Source organism: Hylobates moloch, unplaced genomic scaffold, assembly GCF_009828535.3.
Source record: "Hylobates moloch isolate HMO894 unplaced genomic scaffold, HMol_V3 SCAFFOLD_10, whole genome shotgun sequence".
In the NCBI taxonomy this organism is placed as follows: Eukaryota; Metazoa; Chordata; class Mammalia; order Primates; family Hylobatidae; genus Hylobates; species Hylobates moloch.
In genome coordinates, this window is record NW_026652285.1 from 25417283 (window position 1) to 25434938 (window position 17656).

General features: G+C 54.2%; 1 protein-coding gene across 3 annotated transcripts in view; it reads right to left on the bottom strand.

Annotated features, from left to right (window-relative positions):
* Window positions 1-464: 464 nt before the first annotated feature.
* Window positions 465-17656, bottom strand: part of JUP (junction plakoglobin) — a 32705-nt gene continuing 15513 nt past the window's right edge. For 2 of the 3 annotated variants that reach the window (XM_032163616.2, XM_032163617.2), the window contains exons 3-15: window positions 15851-16110; window positions 15402-15640; window positions 13834-14035; window positions 10805-10949; window positions 10595-10698; window positions 8870-9208; window positions 4566-4721; window positions 4251-4370; window positions 3492-3642; window positions 3273-3394; window positions 2027-2066; window positions 1582-1747; window positions 465-1285 (exon numbers count right to left, since the gene is read on the bottom strand). In XM_032163616.2, the coding sequence (XP_032019507.1) occupies window positions 1596-1747; window positions 2027-2066; window positions 3273-3394; window positions 3492-3642; window positions 4251-4370; window positions 4566-4721; window positions 8870-9208; window positions 10595-10698; window positions 10805-10949; window positions 13834-14035; window positions 15402-15640; window positions 15851-16110 (2030 nt within the window). In that variant the 3' untranslated portion in view covers window positions 465-1285; window positions 1582-1595. The remainder of the gene's footprint in view (window positions 1286-1581; window positions 1748-2026; window positions 2067-3272; window positions 3395-3491; window positions 3643-4250; window positions 4371-4565; window positions 4722-8869; window positions 9209-10594; window positions 10699-10804; window positions 10950-13833; window positions 14036-15401; window positions 15641-15850; window positions 16111-17656) is intronic. The other variant, XM_032163614.2, reaches the window with a different exon arrangement.

Here is a 17656-nt window from a genome sequence, read left to right on the forward strand (position 1 = left end):
CTGTCACAGGCATGGCTGAGAGCAGAGTAGGTGGTGGGGGGAAGGAAAGGGGGAGGTGGGCAGGAGCTGGGGTGGGCCCACAGCTGACCAACAAGGGGCCTGGACTCAAAGCCATAAGCCTCGGGGAGCATTAGGCACAGGGCATCTGCCATATTCACTTTAAAGTCTGGACGGGAGGAGAGCCAGCCAGGAGCTTGCCTGTTTGAGAGAGAAACAAGGCCTGGCCTCCCGAAGTGAGGGACTCACCCCCATTCACCTCCTTCCCCGTCCTCGCCCTACAAGCACATATGGGGTTAAGTCCACTCCGGCTTCCCCAACACTCCTGGCTCCCCAGCTTGTCTCTTCTAGTCCTTCCCACATGCAAGGCAGCCCTGAGGACCCGCAGGACCCAGCCAAAGAGGGCGCCAGGCCGCTAGGGAAGCCCCTCAACTTTCCCACCCCACTCCCCTAAACAGCCTCCAATGCATCTGTGTTTTTATTTTCTTTGCTTTGGTCTATACAAAAAAACCAATAACCAAAAACATAAAGCGATAATAATAAAACACTCTGCTGGGACCTCCCCCAGTCCCCCACACCATGTGTGGGAGATGGGGGGGGTCTGAAACAGGAAGGGGAAGAGAAAGCCCCTCACCACACACCAGAGGGGTCAGCCAAGAGCACTTCTCGGGGTCAGCTAGGGCAGCTGTGTGGGTGGGACAGGGGTGTGAGGGAGCTGTCCCCAGAGCTCCCTGGGGAGTGAGGGGTGGGCAAAGCCAACTAAGCACCCTGGAGAGAGAAGCTGGCATCTTCTGGAGCGGGTGACTCACTCCATATCTCCTCCCCATCTCCCCTGGACGGTCCCTCAACTTTTCAAGAGAAGCTTTGGATTTTGGGGGTTTGGGTCTTGAACGTGGGCCCTGGAGATGCTGGGGGCTTAGGACAGTTGGTCAGTGGAGTTCAGTGAGAAAATCAGACCCAGAGAAGGAATCAAAGCCCTTCCGGGCCCAGGCAGCTGGAGACAGGAAGGCTGGAGGTTTGGGGGGGGTTGCTGGGGGAAAACAGAATGGGTGCTTGAGTCTGAAGCTTTAGTGGCCAGGGCCACAGGGGCAGGGAGGGGGTGTCAGGCCCTGGACCCATGCCCAGGACAGAAAAGCAGGAGCAGAACACTATCCCAAGAAAGACCCTATGGAGGACCTCTGGAGGCGCGGGGTGCAGCAGGAAGTTGCGCCCCGGCTTCCCCAGCTCAGGCACTTTTCTGTCTTGCCCCATCGCCTGCACGGAGAGCCTCTCAGATGAGGAACCGCACCTGTTAGGGGAGCGGGGACAGACAGGGGTCAGGGGCTCGGTGGACCTGCATCCCCAGAAGCTCAAGCCACTCCGTGTCACCTGCCCACCACCCCCAGAAGGGGACAGCAGGAATAGGCCTCCCCATCCCCACCAAAGACACAAGAAGAAGGCAGGCCAGGGCACACCGTGCTTGGGGAAGCTCAGCAGCAAAGGATCCCCCCAAAAAGGAGCGCAGATTTCAGCGGGGAGATGGGAGGGCCTCCAACAGAAGGAGGTTCTAGAGAGGAGGAAAAGCCGGCAAAGAGGGGGCCGTACTGGGGCCAGGCCGTCTAGGCCAGCATGTGGTCTGCAGTGGGGTACGGGGGCCTGAGGCCGTCGCTGTAGGTGTCGATGGGGTAGTCTCCGTCCATGTCCATATGCATCTCCAGCGGGTCAAGGGGCACATCGCTGGAGTACATGGGGCGGTAGGTGGCATCCATGTCTGGGGATGAAAAGTGGGGCTCAGTCCTAGGGTCTGCAAGCTACCCTGCAGGGGGCAGTTTGCACAGCCTTCAGTCGCCTCCTCTACCCATGCCCACCCCTGGTGGGCCTGACCCCCTCCCCAGACCCCACACTAGGGCATCTAGACTGGGGTACATGTGGATGCCACACAGCAGTTGCCACTGGTCCTCTGGCCGCAGAGACATAATATTGCCCCCTCACATACACCCACACAGCCGCCCAGGATCTCCAGAGTCCTGAAGAGCCCGCACACACTTACCATCTCCGTAGGGCTCATTGATGGGAATCATGCTCTGGGCCTGAAAAAGGAGAGAGAAACATGGAGGAGAGGTTTGAAAATGCAGGCTCCGAGCTGGATCTCAGTTGGGGGGCAGGGAGAGATGCTTCTAAAAGAGGGGGCCAGGCTGGGTGCCATGGCTCACGCCTGTAATCCCAGCACTCTGGGAGACCGAGGCAGGCGGATCACTTGAGGTCAGGAGTTCCAGACCAGCCTGGCCAACATGGTAAAACCCTGTCTCTACTAAAAATACAAAAAAAATTAGCTGGGCGTGGTGCTGCATGCCTGTGATCCCAGCTACTTGGGAGGCTGAGGCAGGAGAATTGGTTGAACGGGGAGGCAGAAGATGCAGTGAGCCGAGATTACACCATTGCACTCCAGCCTGGGCGACAAGAGTGAGACTCTGTCTTGAAAAAAATAAAAAATAGACCGGGCGCAGTGGCTCACGCCTGTAATCCCAGCACTTTGGGAGGCCAAGGCGGGCAGATCACAAGGTCAGGAGATCGAGACCATCCTGGCCAACATGGCGAAACCCCGTCTCTATCAAAAATACAAAAATTAGCTGGGTGTGGTAGTGTGCACCTGTAGTCCCAGTTACTCAGAAGGCTGAGGCAGGAGAATTGCTTGAAACCAGGAGGCGGAGGTTGCAGTGAGCCAAGATCATGCCACTGCACTCCAGCGTGGCGACGGAGCAAGACTCCATCTCAAAAAAAAAAATAAAAATAAATAAATAAATAAATAAAAGAGGGGGCCGGAGAAAGCAAAGAGGCCTTGGAGGAATAGAGGATGATGAAATGGGGTCACCCAGTGCCCTGATGTACTCGTGTCCTCGGTACTCCCCAAGGAGGAGGGTTCCCCATTCATGAAGCAGGGACTCCTGCCGAACTAGAGCAGCTCAGGGGAGGAGGCAGAGGACTCAAGAATGGGTGCAGGGCACTGCCCCACCCTGGAAAAGACCGCCCGTAGCCTATCCAGCACCTCCACGCAAATTAGGAAAAGGTACCCCCTCCTCAAACACTGTATACTCATTTGGGCAAAATAAAAATTGGCATTTCGTGGATATATGGTTCAACCCACTACTTCCATCTGCTAGGAATTGTTATAAATGATCCAATTACAAAATAAAAATCTGTAAAGTTGACAGTAGTAGGAGACCCCCAAAAGTGTTGCCCTTGGGCAGTGCACAACTTGTGTATCCAACTACTGCAGTCCAACCTAGGATACTCACAGCCTCCCAGGCAGCCGGGTCATGCTTGAAGAGGGAGTTGGTGAGCTCCACAGACACACGCTTCCGGTAATCTGGGTTCTTGTCCTCGGAGATGCGGAACAGGACAGCAGCAGCGTAGGTGGCTGGGCAGAGAGGAGAGGAAAAGCCAGGTTAAACGTCGGCCAGCCTCCATCATGGCTGGGGGAGTGGGACCCAGCCTCCTGCCCTCCCCCAGCTCACCAGTGCCCTCGTTGCGGGAGTGCAGCAACTCCATGAGTGGGGCCGAGGCCCCCTCTGCATCAATGGCGTCAGCCGCCTCCTTGTCCTGGGCCAGCTCACACAGCACCCCGGCAGCCACGCGCTGGATGTTCTCCACCGATGAGTACAGGAGCTGGGGAGAGGGGATGTGGGAAGCAGGGGAGAGGTGGAAAGGGGTGAGGCAGGCCGGACAACACACCCCACAGCCCTGCCCACCTCCACCCTGTAGCAATTCCATAGTGGAAAATGGGCCATCACTAGGGAGTAAGTGTTACTGCTTTAAACTGGGCTGAGCGTTGTTCATGAGCTACCTTGAAATTACCTGTGACTCTGCTTCTTATCTAACCATTGGAATCTAGTGTTAACGAGCTCACTGATATGAAAGATGTTAGACTCTTTCTGTTATGGTACTTGCACATATTCTCCCAGTTTGCTGATTTTTTAAAAATGCTTTTTAAAGGTTCTTTCTGAAATACAGATGGTTTTCATGTTTATATGGTTGAATCTCAAGTTTTTTGTTTTGTTTTGTTTCCACTTGTGATCTCTTTCCTTGCTTTGAAGCTTAGAAAGCCATGCCCATGCAGGGGGTTGCTAAGTAGTCAATCTGGAGTGGCAACTTTCCTCCAAACTCCTCCAAAGACCTCTTGATGCCTGGTCCAGGCCTCCCAAATCTGGCACTCCTAACCTTGCCCTCTAAGCAGTGGTCGGGGGACCTCTCCTGCCCACCTGCCCCAGACTCACCTGCACAAACAGGGGAATGGTGTTGAGCCGGAAGATCTCCATGCGGTTCATGGGGTCCCGGGCGAGGATGTGCAGGGCTCCGGTGCAGCCCTCCACAATCTCCTCCATCCTCACACCATCCTGCGTGAGACGAGGCAGGGGGCATGGGACAGGTGCCTTGGACATGGCCACAAGTCCTCCCCATGACAGCCGAATGAACTTCACAGGCTCTTGGAATTGGCATCAGTTGCAACTGACCTCCCATTCACACACACACCCACAGAGGACACCCTGACCCCCCAGGAAGGCTGTCACAGGCACCACCAGCTCACATACCGTGTAGGGCTGCTGTGTGCCTGCAGCTACATGGCGCTGGGCATCCTGGTGGGCCTTGACCAGCAGTTGGACGAGGCGGGGGATGACCGCTGCCTCCTGCAGTGGGGCATGGTTGGCTGGGCACAGGGCCAGATTCCTGATCAAGCCGATGGTTGCCTGGCAAAAAAAGGGGCAGTGATCAGGGGCACTTCTTGGACATCTGAAGGATCCCAGCTTCCCAGCTTCAGGTATCCCCTCCCTCCTTCACTTCTTCTGTCCCCGAGGCCAGACACAGACATACTGGAAAATATCCAGAGAAGGAGACCATCCCAGCCTTGTCACTTAATCCACAGGATCTGGGGGTGCTCATGGCTAATTCTTATTTTTTTTTTTTTTTTTTTTTTGAGACAGAGTTTCGCTCTTGTCACCCAGGCTGGAGTGCAGTGGTACAATCTCACCTCACTACAACCTCCACCTCCTGGGTTCAAGTGATTCTCCTGCCTCAGCCTCTTGAGCAGATGCGATTACAGGTGCCCGCCACCATGCCCAGCTAATTTTTTGTATTTTTAGTAGAGACGGGGTTTCGCCAGGTTGGGCAGGCTGGTCTCGAACTCCTGACCTCAGGTGATCCACCTGCCTCAGCCTTCTAAAGTGCTGGGATTACAGGTGTGGGCTACCGCGCCCGGCTGCTCATGACTAATTCTAATAGCCCTTGCTAAAATGACACCCCATTCCAGAACATCCTGCCAGCGCCATGCCTGGACCCTCACCCTGTCCCCTCTTTCTTAACCACCCCCCTACAGACATCATCATGCTTGCTTTTCTGATAGTTCCCCAAGCCTGATTCTCAGGAAGTCTTTGCTCTAGGTGGCCCTGAAGCCTCCTGCTTGGGTGGTGCTCACATTGTCATTAATCCCCAGCAGGGCAGCTCTGGAAAGAGGTGTCCTGAGATCTCCTCCCCAGGGTCCTTGACCCACAGGAGCCACTCTGGCCTCCCAGAGCCTCTCAAGGTGTCATCTACTTCATCCTCAAAACAAGACGCCAGGAGGGCAGGGATGAAAATCATGTGAGATGGGGATGTGAGCACAGGGCAAATGACTTGCCAAAGTCACTTGCCACTTAGCTGCTGGGTTAGGATGCAAAGTCCCACCTCAGGTTTGCAGCAGGGACCAAGCATCAAGGAGGGGTCACAATGATATTTTTTTTCTAAACATGGATTTTCTTTTTTTAATTCAATGTATAGGCCGGGCACAGTGGCTCACACCTGTAATCCTAGCACTTTGGGAGGCCAAGGCAGGCAGATCACTTTAGGTCAGGAGTTCGAGACCAGCCTGGCCAACATGGTGAAACCACGTCTTTACTAAAAATACAGAAATTAGCCAGAAATTGCTTGAACCTGGGAGGCAGAGGTTGCAGTGAGCTAAGATCATGCCACTGCACTCCAGCCTGGGCAACAGAGCAAGAATCCATCTCAAAAATAATAATAATAAATAATAATAATTCAATGTATAGAATCACTTAGAGTCATTCTTACCTGCACTTTTTTTTTTTTTGAGATGGAGTCTCGCTCTGTCGCCCAGGCAGGAGTACACTGGCGTGATCTTGGCTCACTGCAAGCTCCGCCTCCCGGTTTCATACCATTCTCCTGCCTCAGCCTCCCGAGTAGCTGGGACCACAGGCACCCGCCACCACGCCCAGCTAATTTCTTTGTATTTTTTTAGTAGAGATGGGGTTTCACCATGTTAGCCAGGATGGTCTCGATCTCCTGACCTTGTGATCCACCTGCCTCGGCCTCCCAAAGTGCTGGGATTATAGGCATGAGCCACCGCGCCTGGCCATGTTTTTTGTTTTTGTTTTCCAAGACAGAGTCTCTCTCTGTCACCCAGGCTGGAGGGCAATAAGCAATCTCAGCTCACTGCAACCTCTGCCTTCCGGGTTCAAGTAATTCTTCTGCCTCAGCCTTCTGAGTAGCTGAGATTACAGGCATGCCACCATGGCCAGCTAATTTTTGTGGAGGTGGGGACTTACCATGTTGGCCAGGCTGGTCTCGAACTCCTGACTTCAGGTAATCCTCCCGCCCCGGCCTCCCAAAGTGCTGAGATTACAGGCGTGAGCCACTGCGCCTGGCTTGTCTGTACTATTAAATTGTCTTAAATGTAGCTAGCAGATGCCCCTGCCAGCTGGCTCCTGTGCCCATTGACAAGACCCTCATCTATGGTAGCTTCCTCACTCTCTGGCATAAGATGCCACCTTGCCTTTGGCTGCCTTCCTTGTCTCTACACATAGATATATACACACACAAACGCCTTCCTCCATAACTCTGTCCCTTGGGTCTGCCCACCCCCTGACCCACTCTCACTTCCTCCACCTGACAGGGAAGGGACACACATCTCTCTTCCACCTGGGTAGCCTCAAGAAGACCCCACTCCTTCACACACCCAACTCCCTATGGGAGAGGCTAAGCGTCCCCCAGAATCCTCTCTGCCTTGTGTCTCTGTAGTGGCTCTCCTGATTTTCAGCAGGACACACGGCCATCTGGCTGGTGATCACATTTCCTAACCTCCTTGCACCTTGATGTGGCCGAATGACCTCCTGTGAGCAGGAGGGATGTGTGCCACGTTCTGGTGGCCGCTAGCCATCCCAGTTCTCAGGGCTAGAACACATCCGTGGGGATGATACAGTCCACTCATTCGTGTGAGGACAACCCTCTCGTCTACACCCAGTGGCATAAGAAATGTGCTCCATGGCCGGGCGCGGTGGCTCACGCCTGTAATCCCAGCACTTTGAGAGGCCGAGGCGGGCGGATCACGAGGTCAGGAGACCGAGACCATCCTGGCTAACACAGTGAAACCCCGTCTCTACTAAAAATACAAAAAATTAGGCCGGGCACGGTGGCTCACACTTGTAATCCCAGCACTTTGGGAGGCCGAGGCGGGCGGATCATGAGGCCAGGAGATCGAGACTACGGTGAAACCCCGTCTCTACTAAAAATACAAAAAATTAGCCAGGCGTGGTGGCGGGCGCCTGTAGTCCCAGCTACTCGGAGAGGCTGAGGCAGGAGAATGGCGTGAACCCGGGAGGCGGAGCTTGCAGTGAGCCGAGATTGTGCCACTGCACTCCAGCCTGGGCGACAGAGCGAGACTTTGTCTCAAAAAAAAAGAAATGTGCTCCATGGACCAGTAGCAGCAACTGCGAGCTTGTTAGAAATACAGAATTGGGCTGGGCGCAGTGGCTCACACCTGTAATCCTAGCACTTTGGGAGGCCAAGGTGGGTGGATCACCTGAAGTCAGGAGTTCGAGACCAGCCTAACCAACATAGAGAAATCTCGTCTCTACTAAAAAATACAAAATTAGCCAGGCGTGGTGGTGCATGCCTGTAGTCCCAGCTACTTGGGAGGCTGAAGCAGGAGAATCGCTTGAACCCGGGAGGTAGAGGTTGCGGTGAGCCGAGATCGCGGCATTGCACTCCAGCCTGGGCAATAAGAGCAAAACTCCGTCTCAAAAAAAAAAAAAAAAAAAGAGTAAGACAGAAGCGGCTGGGCCCGGTGTCTCACACCTGTAATCCCCGCACTTTGGGACGACGAGGCTGGTGGATCACTTGAGTTCAGGAGTTCAAGACCAGTCTGAGCAACATGGCGAAATCCCATCTCTACTAAAAACACAAAAATTATCCGGATGTGGTGGCGTGTACCTGTAATTCCAACTACTCAGGAGGCCAAGGCAGGAGAATCACTTGAACCCGGGAAGCAGAGGTTTTAAGACACGGGTTCTTGCTCTGTCACCCAGGCTGGAGTGCACTGATGCAATCATAGCTCACTGTAACCTCCAACTCCTGTGCTCAAGCGATCCTCCCACCTAAGCCTCCCCTCTCCAGTAGCTGGGACTACAGGCGTGCACCACCACACCTGGCTAATTTTTGTTGTTGTTGTCGAGACAGGTTTTGCTATGCTGTCCAGGCTGGTCTCAAATTCCTGGCCTCAAGCAATCCTCCTACCTTGGCCTCCCAAAGTGTTGGGATTACAGGCACGAGCCACCATGCCTGGCCCTGGAACCTGCAGTTTAATGAAACCGCCCAGGATACTCGTGCATTTTGAACTCTGAGCTCTGCCCTAGGGTCTGGTGGAGCTACAAGATAGAAATCCCAGTTCTGGAATTTTGGAGCAGAGCCATTGTTGAGGTCTAAACTATTACACAAGAGAGAAATAAATTTCTGTCTTATTCGAGCCACTGTATTTAGGGCTTCTTTGCTACAGCAGCTTTGCCTATACCAATACAGCACCTAAGCCTGCTGCAGGGAGCTCCTTCCCCTCGCCTAACAGCAATACCTTGACCAGTGGCCACTGGTTGGGCTGGTTGAGCAGCTTCACGATGGCCGGGATGCCATAGTTGAGACGCACAGAGTTCTGGGCCATCTCGGCCTCAGGGTGGCGGCTAGTGAGGTGGCGCAGGGCGCAGACAGCAGGCTCCGTGATGTCATCCTTGTCACCAGCACGCAGGATGGCATGGATGAGAGCCTCCACACCGCTGTTCTGTGTCACCAGCGTCTTGTTCTTGCTGTTGTTGCATGTCAGGTTAGAGAGTGTGCCTGTGGCACAGGTGAGAACGTTGACGTCATCCACGCTCAGCTGGTTCACCAGAATCTTCAGCACACTCTCCAGGCCCTCCTGGAGGGTAAGGAAGGGACGGGGGAGTCAGGGAGCAGCCAACTCCAAGGAGCCTTCTCGAATATGTCCAAGGGGAGTGGGATGACCTAAAGGGGTCAGCCCTGCCTGTGTGTGCCTGGGAATTTTCATCCCCATGATCTGCCACACCCTGTGAGAGGGCTTTACTATCCTGTGGTGCAAGTGAGGCAATGAGGCTCAGAGAGGTTGGGGAACTTGCCCACAGACACACAGCTAGTGGCTGGATCTGAACCCAGGCTTGGCTCTAAGCCCCACATCTCTTCCCTCCAACCCATTAGCCTCTCCCTGGGGCCCTCAGACCCAGGCAGAACCCTCCTCAGGCCAAAGTACGGTGGCCAAGGGAGGCCTCGAGACCAGGAGGCAATTGTTGAGGGGGCCGCATGCTTCAGTGGCCCAGCTGAGCCACGTCTACTCGCTTGTCACCTTTCTGGGCCTTCACTGCTACCCACCACCCTGGGGCCCTGAGCCAAATCCACTTCCAGTAAAATCACTAACTCAGACATTTATCTATCTCACTTCTCCCAGGGAGACACATGGGCCTTGTGGTGGGACAGAAAAACCCCAGCTTTGGGGACGGACAGTCCTGGGTTCAAATCCCAGTTCTGCCATTTACTACCTGTGACCATGGCCATTAGCTCCCCGAGCCTCAGTGTCTTCATCTAACCCACAGGGTCCCACACTCTAACCCCAGGTTGAACAAGCTAATGTCCACAAATGCCACGCAGAGGGCCAGCACAGGGTGGGCACTTGATAAACAGCATATTGCTGGGGGAGGCCTGGGGAATGGTTGCTGGAAGGAGGCACAGGGCACTTGCCCTGGAGCTGCATTTTTCCTTAAATTGTATTTTCAGTCATGGAGGCCTGTCTCTTGGTACACTATTGCTCCAGCCCAGGGCCCAGGTCAAAACTGTTCTTTTGCTGGATGTGGTGGTTCACGCCTGTAATCCCAGCACTTTGGGAGGCCAAGGCGGGTGGATCACCTGAGGTCAGGAGTTCAAGACCAGCCTGCCCAACATGGTGAAACCCTGTCTCTAAATAAAAATAAAAAAATTAGCCAGACATGATGGCAGGTGCCTGTAGTCCCACCTACTTGGGAGGCTGAGGCAAGAGAATTGCTAGAGCCCAGGAGGCGGAGCTTGCAGTGAGCCGAGATTGCACCACTGCACTCCAGCCTGGGTAACAGAGTGAGACTCCGTCAAAAAAAAAAAAAAGAGAAATGAGGGTCTTCAAGGCATTTCCAGCCTCAGTCACAAGGAAGAGAGATTTAGAGCCCCCAGTCCTCCCACAGTACCTAAGGTCAGATGCCCAGACAGGAGGCTGGATGGGGCAGCTGAAGAGTTCAACCCCAGGCCCAGACACCTCCCTCACCTGCTTGGTGGCCACATCCGAGAGGTTGCGCAGGGTCCACAGGCAGTTCTGCACCAGGCGGGGGCTGTTACTGGTCAGGTGCTTGCCCAGGGCCTGCATCCCACCTGGGGCAGGGATAGGGGTGCCATCAGCCACGGAGAGCATAGCTGACTGAGCCTGGCAGCTGGGCAGAGCTCCCACCCCAGTCGCCCTCAAGGCCATCATACTCACCAGCCTCCACAATGGCAGGCTTATTGCTGGGACACACGGACAGCACCTTGAGCACACGACTGGTGGTCCAGAGCAGCTTCTCATAACTGTAGTTACGCATGATCTGCACGAGGGCCTGGGGCCCACCATTGGCCAGGATGATCAGCTATGGGTAAAGAGGGAATGAGTGTGAGACGGACGGGGAATATGACAGGAACAAGGAAGCGCGGGACAGGAGACAACTGTCATTACTGAGCTTCAGCGAAAGCACTAATAGTTTGTTTTTTTTTTTTAATATATTTTTTTCTTTTTATAAAGATAGGGGTCTCGCTATGCTGCCCAGGCTGGTCTTGAACTCCTGGCCTCAAGTGATCCTCACACCTCAGCCTCCCAAAGTGCTGGGATTACAGATGTGAGCCACCATACCCAGCCAAACACCCCAATAAGTTTTTGTTTTTGTTTTTGTTTTTGAGATAGAGTCTCGCTCTGTCACCCAGGCTGGAGTGCAGTGGCACCATCTCAGGTCACTACAACCTCTGCCTCCCGGGTTCAAGCAATTCTCATGCCTCAGCCTCCCAAGTAGCTGGGATTATAGGCGTGTGCCATCACGCCCGGCTAATTTCTGTATTTTTTGGTAGAGACGGGGTTTCACTATGTTGGCCAGGCTGGTTTCAAACTCCTGACTTCAGGCAGTTCACCCGCCTCTGCCTCCCAAAGTGCTGGGATTACAGGCGTGAGCCACCACACCCAGCCCACCCCAATAGTTTCATGACTGTTATGTAAGCCAAAATTTTGAAAAAAGGGTAATACCCAGTGCTGACAAGGATGTGACAAAACTGTATGCACACCCATTACCAGTTATGGCACTGGAAATTAATCCAATCCTTCCGGAAATCAATCTGGCCATTTGGGTAAAAGCCTAGAAGTGTTAAAAATTGATGAGAATTTTTTCTGCTCTTTGACAAATGCTAGACATTCGTTACAGCATTGTTTATAAAGGTGGAATAGGAGCAATCTAAATACCCTCCCTCAGAATAAAGCCTAAGGTCTCCACTTAATGAAATGCTATCTATAGGCTGGGTATGGTGGCTCATGACTTTAATCCCAGCATTTCGGAGGCTGAGGCAGGAGGATTCCTTGAGGGTAGCCTGGGCAACAGAGCAAGACCCCATCCCCACAAAAAATTTAAAACTTAGCCCGGGTGGGCCGGGCGCGGTGGCTCACGCCTGTAATCTCAGCACTTTGGGAGGCCGAGGCGGGCGGATCACGAGGTCAGGAGATCGAGACCATCCTGGCTAACACAGTGAAACCCCGTCTCTACTAAAAATACAAAAAATTGGCCGGGCGCGGTGGCTCACGCTTGTAATCCCAGCACTTTGGGAGGCCGAGGCAGGCGGATCACGAGGTCAGGAGATCGAGACCACAGTGAAACCCCGTCTCTACTAAAAATACAAAAAATTAGCCGGGCGTGGTGGCGGGCGCCTGTAGTCCCAGCTACTCGGAGAGGCTGAGGCAGGAGAATGGCGTGAACCCGGGAGGCGGAGCTTGCAGTGGGCGATAGAGCGAGCCTGGGCGATAGAGCGAGACTCCGTCTCAAAAAAAAAAAAAAAAAAAAAATTAGCCGGGCGTGGTGGCAGGCGCCTGTAGTCCCAGCTACTCGGGAGGCTGAGGCAGGAGAATGGCGTGAACCCAGGAGGCGGAGCTTGCAGTGAGCCAAGATCACACCACTGCACTCCAGCCTGGGCGACAGAGCGAGACTCCATCTCAAAAAAAAAAGAAAAAAAAGAAACTTAGCCGGGGTGCTAATTAGCTCAGTGGTACGTTCCCATAGTCCTAGCTATCAGGAAGGCTAAGGTGGGAGGAATGCTTGAGCTCAGGAGTTTGAGGTTGCAGTGAGCTAGGATCATGCCACTGCACTCTGGCCTGGGTAACACAGTGAGACCCTGTCTCAAAAAAGAAAGAAAAGGAAGGAATGGGAAGGAAGCAAGAAAGAGAGGAAGAGAGGGAAAGGAAAAGGAAAAGGGAAAGGGGAAAGGAAAGGCAATCTGTCATTATTAGAGGGTGGTTTTGAGGACAATATAGCAAAAAAAAATTTTTTTTAAACATCATACAGGCCAGGCACAGTGGCTCACACCTGTAATCCTGACACTTTGGGAGGCCAAGGCAGGCAGATCACTTGAGCCCAGGAGTTTGAGACCAGCCTGGGCAACACGGAGAAATCCCATCTCTATAAAAAATCAGTTGGGGGTGGGGCACGGTGTCTCATGCCTGTAATCCCAGCACTTTGTGAGGCCGAGGCAGATGGATCACCTAAGGTCAGGAGTTCGAGACCAGCCTGGCCAACCTGGTGAAACCTTGTCTCTACTAAAAATATAAAAATTAGCTGGGCGTGGTGGCAGGCACCTGTAATCCCAGCTACTTGAGAGGCTGAGGCAGGAGAAATCACTTGAACCCGGGAGGTGGAGGTTGCAGTGAGCCGAGATTGCGCTACTGCACTCCAGCCTGGGCGACAGAGCGAGACTCCGTCTCAAAAAAAAAAAAAAAGAAAAGAAAAGAAAAAAGAAAAAAAAATTAGTCGGGTGTGGTGGCACACGCCTGAAGTCCCAGCTACTCTGGAGGCTGAGGTGGGACGATCATCTGAGCCCAGGAAGTCAAGGCTGCAGTAAACCCTGATTACACCACTGCACTCCAGCCTGGGTGACAGAGTGAGACCCTGTCTCAAAAAAAAAAAAAAAAAAATCAGGCAGAAAACAGATGCAGTGTTGCAGATTGTTATGATGACAAGGATGTGTACATATCTGTAATCTGCCCACAGAACAGCTCTTAAGGAAGCACATCGAAATGACAATAGTGGCTATATGAGGATGAGTGATTTTTTTTCCTTATCCTCAAAATAATAATTCTGGGCAATTCAGTCGCATGATGATGCATGTATATCTGCACCTATATCTCATCTAAAAGGAGTAAGGGGGCAGCGGCCTGAGGCTATGCAGGATAGAAGGTGGCGCAAGGGTGGGCTTCAGGCCTCGGGAGGGTTGGGGAGGGCTCACCTTGCTCTCCTGGTTGCCGTAGGCCAGGAGCTGCAGGCAGTCGGTGGTGATGGCCAGGAACTTGGGGTTGTTCTTGTTGAGCAGGGGCACCATCTTTTGCAGCCCGTCGGCCAGGCGCACGGCCATCTTGGCGCCCTCCTGGTACAGGAGCAGGTTGTGCAGCGTGGTGATGGCGTAGAACAGGACCGACTCCACAGGGGAGCTGGGGGCGGTGGGCAGGGGTTAGTACGCTGAGGTCCCAGAGGCCTGGCATACATGTGAGCCTGGCATGGGTTCCCACCTCCCCCAGGAAGCCTCCCCCCTACTGACTCCCCTCTGGAAATATCCCTTTACTAAAACCTCATCACTCCTTGAGCCTGCCCTGCTCTTAAGCATGAAGCAAACAGCACCTCTCTTTTCCCAACTGGGACAATGACTCCTCCTGCTTGAGCCCCCAGCCCTGTGCTGAGCGCACAGTAGGTCCCCTAGACACTGATCCCTACTAAGTAACTACCATGTGGAAGGCCACATATTAGAGACGCCTTGCAAGGCGTTCAGAGGGGAGTGAAATCAGTGTCTCCCCTTCAGGGAGCTCCCAGCCTAGTATAGGGATGAGAAATGAGGCCAGGAGCAGTGGCTCACGTCTGTAATCTCAGCACTTTGGGAGGCCGAGGCAGGTGGATCACCCTGAGGTTAGGAGTTCGAGACCAGCCTGGCCAATGTGGCAAAACCCCGTCTCTACTAAAAATACAAAATTGAGCTGGGCATGGTGGCAGACACCTATAATCCCAGCACTTTGGGAGGCCAAGGGGGGCAGATCACCTGAGATCAGGAGTTCAAGACTAGCCTGGCCAACATAGTGAAACCCCATTTTTACTAAAAATACAAAAATTAGCCAGGCATGCTGGCGGGTGCCTGTAATCCCTGCTACTTGGGATGCTGAGGCAGGAGAATCGCTTGAACCTGGGAGGCAGAGGTTGCAGTAAGCCGAGACTGTGCCATTACACTCCAGCCTGGGCAACACTCAAAAAAAAAAAAAAAAAATTAGCTGGGCATGGTGGCAGATGCTTGTAATCCCAGCTACTCAGGAGACTGAGGCAAGAGAATCATTCGAACCCAGGAGGTGGAGGCTGCAGTGAGCTGAGATCACACCACTGCACTCCAGCTTGGGCGACAGAGCAAGGCCTCATCTCAAAAAAAAAAAAATAAAGAAATGAGGCCAATCACCGTTTTGTAGGAGGCCAGGAAACAGAAAGTTTGCAAGGGACTTTCCATTTGCTGTTCCCTCTGCCTGGGACACTCTTCCTTTCCTCTACACTAGCCAAACTCCACTCATCTGTCAGTCCTCTGCCATTAAGCGATTCCACCTTTGAGCAATCTCAATGCTCTTCTGCCATAGCCTGTGTCCTATCCTGTTTACATGCCTGTGTTCCCTGCTGGGCTGTGAGCCACTGAGCACCCGGATGGGGTGTGCTTCTGCCTGGCACATAGTAGGTGCTCACTGGGTATTTATGGAAGCCCAGGGAAGGGAGGGGAGAGGCCCAAGTGAGAGGGGGTCCTGAGGTCCTGCAGTGAGCAGGGGTGGGTACCTGAGCATGCGGACCAGAGCAGGGATGCCACCCGACTTGAAGATGGCGAGCAGTCCCTCCCGGTGGTGGGAGAGGTTGTGCAGGATGCTGGTGGTGCAGCGGGCCGTGTCCAGGTCGCTGGTATTCTGCATGGTGCGCACGACAGCGGCCACCAGCTGGGGCGAGCCCATCAGGGCCCGCCGTGATGCCTCCTTCTTCGACAGCTGATTCACAATCATGGCCGCCTTGGTCACCACCACCTGGACGGCAAAGGCAGGTGCGGGGACGTGAGCACTAAGGAGGGGCCGGGATACCCTTCCACAGAGCTGAGGAGGGCCCCAGTCAGACTCGTCACACACGGGGGAATCTGGGTCATAACCTCCCTCCACCCCTACAATGTCCCTCCCCTGAGGACATCTGCTCTCTCCCCTCCCTGCCCGGCCCCCACCCTAGCAGGGACTCTCACAGACCGGGTCCTCGTCGTTGAGCAGTTTGGTGAGCTCGGGCAGGGCGCGAGTGGCCAGCTCGGCATCGTCCTGGTAGTTGATGAGATGCACGATGGCTGACTTGAGCAGCTGGGACGGCTCGGCCAGTCGCTGCAGGTTGGTGGCCTGCCCCTCTACCTGGGTGGCCAGCAGGAGCGAGCTGTCCTCGCCTGACACACCAGGGCACATGGCCTCCCGCACCCGTTTGGCCCTGGCTGTTGTGGACATCTGGTACTCCAGGTCACCTGGGGGCCATGGGGACAGGGACTGAGTGCAGGCAGTGGCCTGGGCAGACACTGGGGAGCAGGGCAGGCTGCAGACAGCCCCATCTAGGTCCTCTGAGCTACCTCTCGCACAGCCCAAAGCCCCAGTGCATGACTGGCCATTCTACCTCTCACCAGGGACCTTGGGGAAGTCACCATCACCTCAGTAATCTCATCTGTAAAATGGGCCCCACATGTTCTGTCCATCACGGGAATTTTTTTTTTTTTTTTTTTTTTTTTTTTTGCACACTTATTGTGTGCCTGGCAGTGAATTCAGTGCCCTGCTTATATTTTCTCATATAACCTGACAACAACCCTGCAAGGTAAGTACTATCATTGGCTCCACTTTACAGATGGGAAAACTGGGCACAGAGGGGTTATAAGGCGGCCTGACTCAGGGGCCCAAACCCCTACTCTATTCTCCTCCCTTACCCATCAGGTCTGTTTTCAACCCTGAAATCTCAGGAGTCTAATTACACCCTCATCATCCCCAATGGTAGCAATCCTCCCACTATACAGGCAGGCAAACAGAGGCCCAGAGAACCACCAACATCACATCTCACAGCAGATCAGAGGGAAAGTCAGGGCTGTGGGTTCAGAGGGCAGGAGCTGGGTCCTCAGCTGAGACGTCAGGTTCCTCTCTAGCTTCCATCCCCTGGGTGGGTCTGGGCGTCCCACAGGCAGGTGCCCAAGCAGCCACACCCTGGCAACTGTCCTGATGCCCCCAGGGAGAGGGACGCAGAGGTTCCACCCTCTAATTAGTCGGGAAGGAGGAGACAGCTGCATGGCTTTCCCACCTGGATGCTGTACTTTTTGCTACCAACACAGTGCCTGGCCCTGCCCAGCCAAAAGGCCCCCTGCTACCCCTACCAGCCATCAGGGAGGAGACTGGCGTGTGAGGGCTGAGCTCTGTAGAGCCCCACCAGCCGCTGTCCACCCACACTACTCCCAGCACCCACAGCCCATCCCCTGGCATGTTCAGGGTCCTGGAGGCACCTGTGGCCAACAGTTCTAGGGCCTGGCTACTCCTCTCCCCCAGAGGGGCAGGGGAGGCTTGGGCTGGCGGGGCATCCCCATCCCAGACTAAGTCTCAGAGCTGAGTCAGTCACTCGTCCCACAGCCTCGGCCTATCTGCATGTCAGCAGCAGAGGCCTGGTATCCCTCCAACCCCAATGAGGGGCCCTCAGGCTTGACACCTACACCCCTCTACCCAAAGGGGAATCCCTGGGGGGTTCCTGGGGGCTACGGCCCTGGCTCTCCCATCAAACGTGAGGCTCCTGCAGCCAAAGGGCTGTGTCCTCCCTGCCATCCATGGGCTCCCTGAGAGCCACAGTGATACCTCCTCATCACATTCTTTTTTTACTATTTTTTGAGATGGAGTCTCACTATGTTGCCCAGGCTGCAGTGCAGTGGTGCAATCTCAGCTCACTCCAACCTCTGCCTCCTGGGTTCAAGCAATTCTACTGCCTCAGCCTCCCGAGTAGCTAGGACTACAGGTGCATGCGCCACCACACCCGGCTAATTTTTG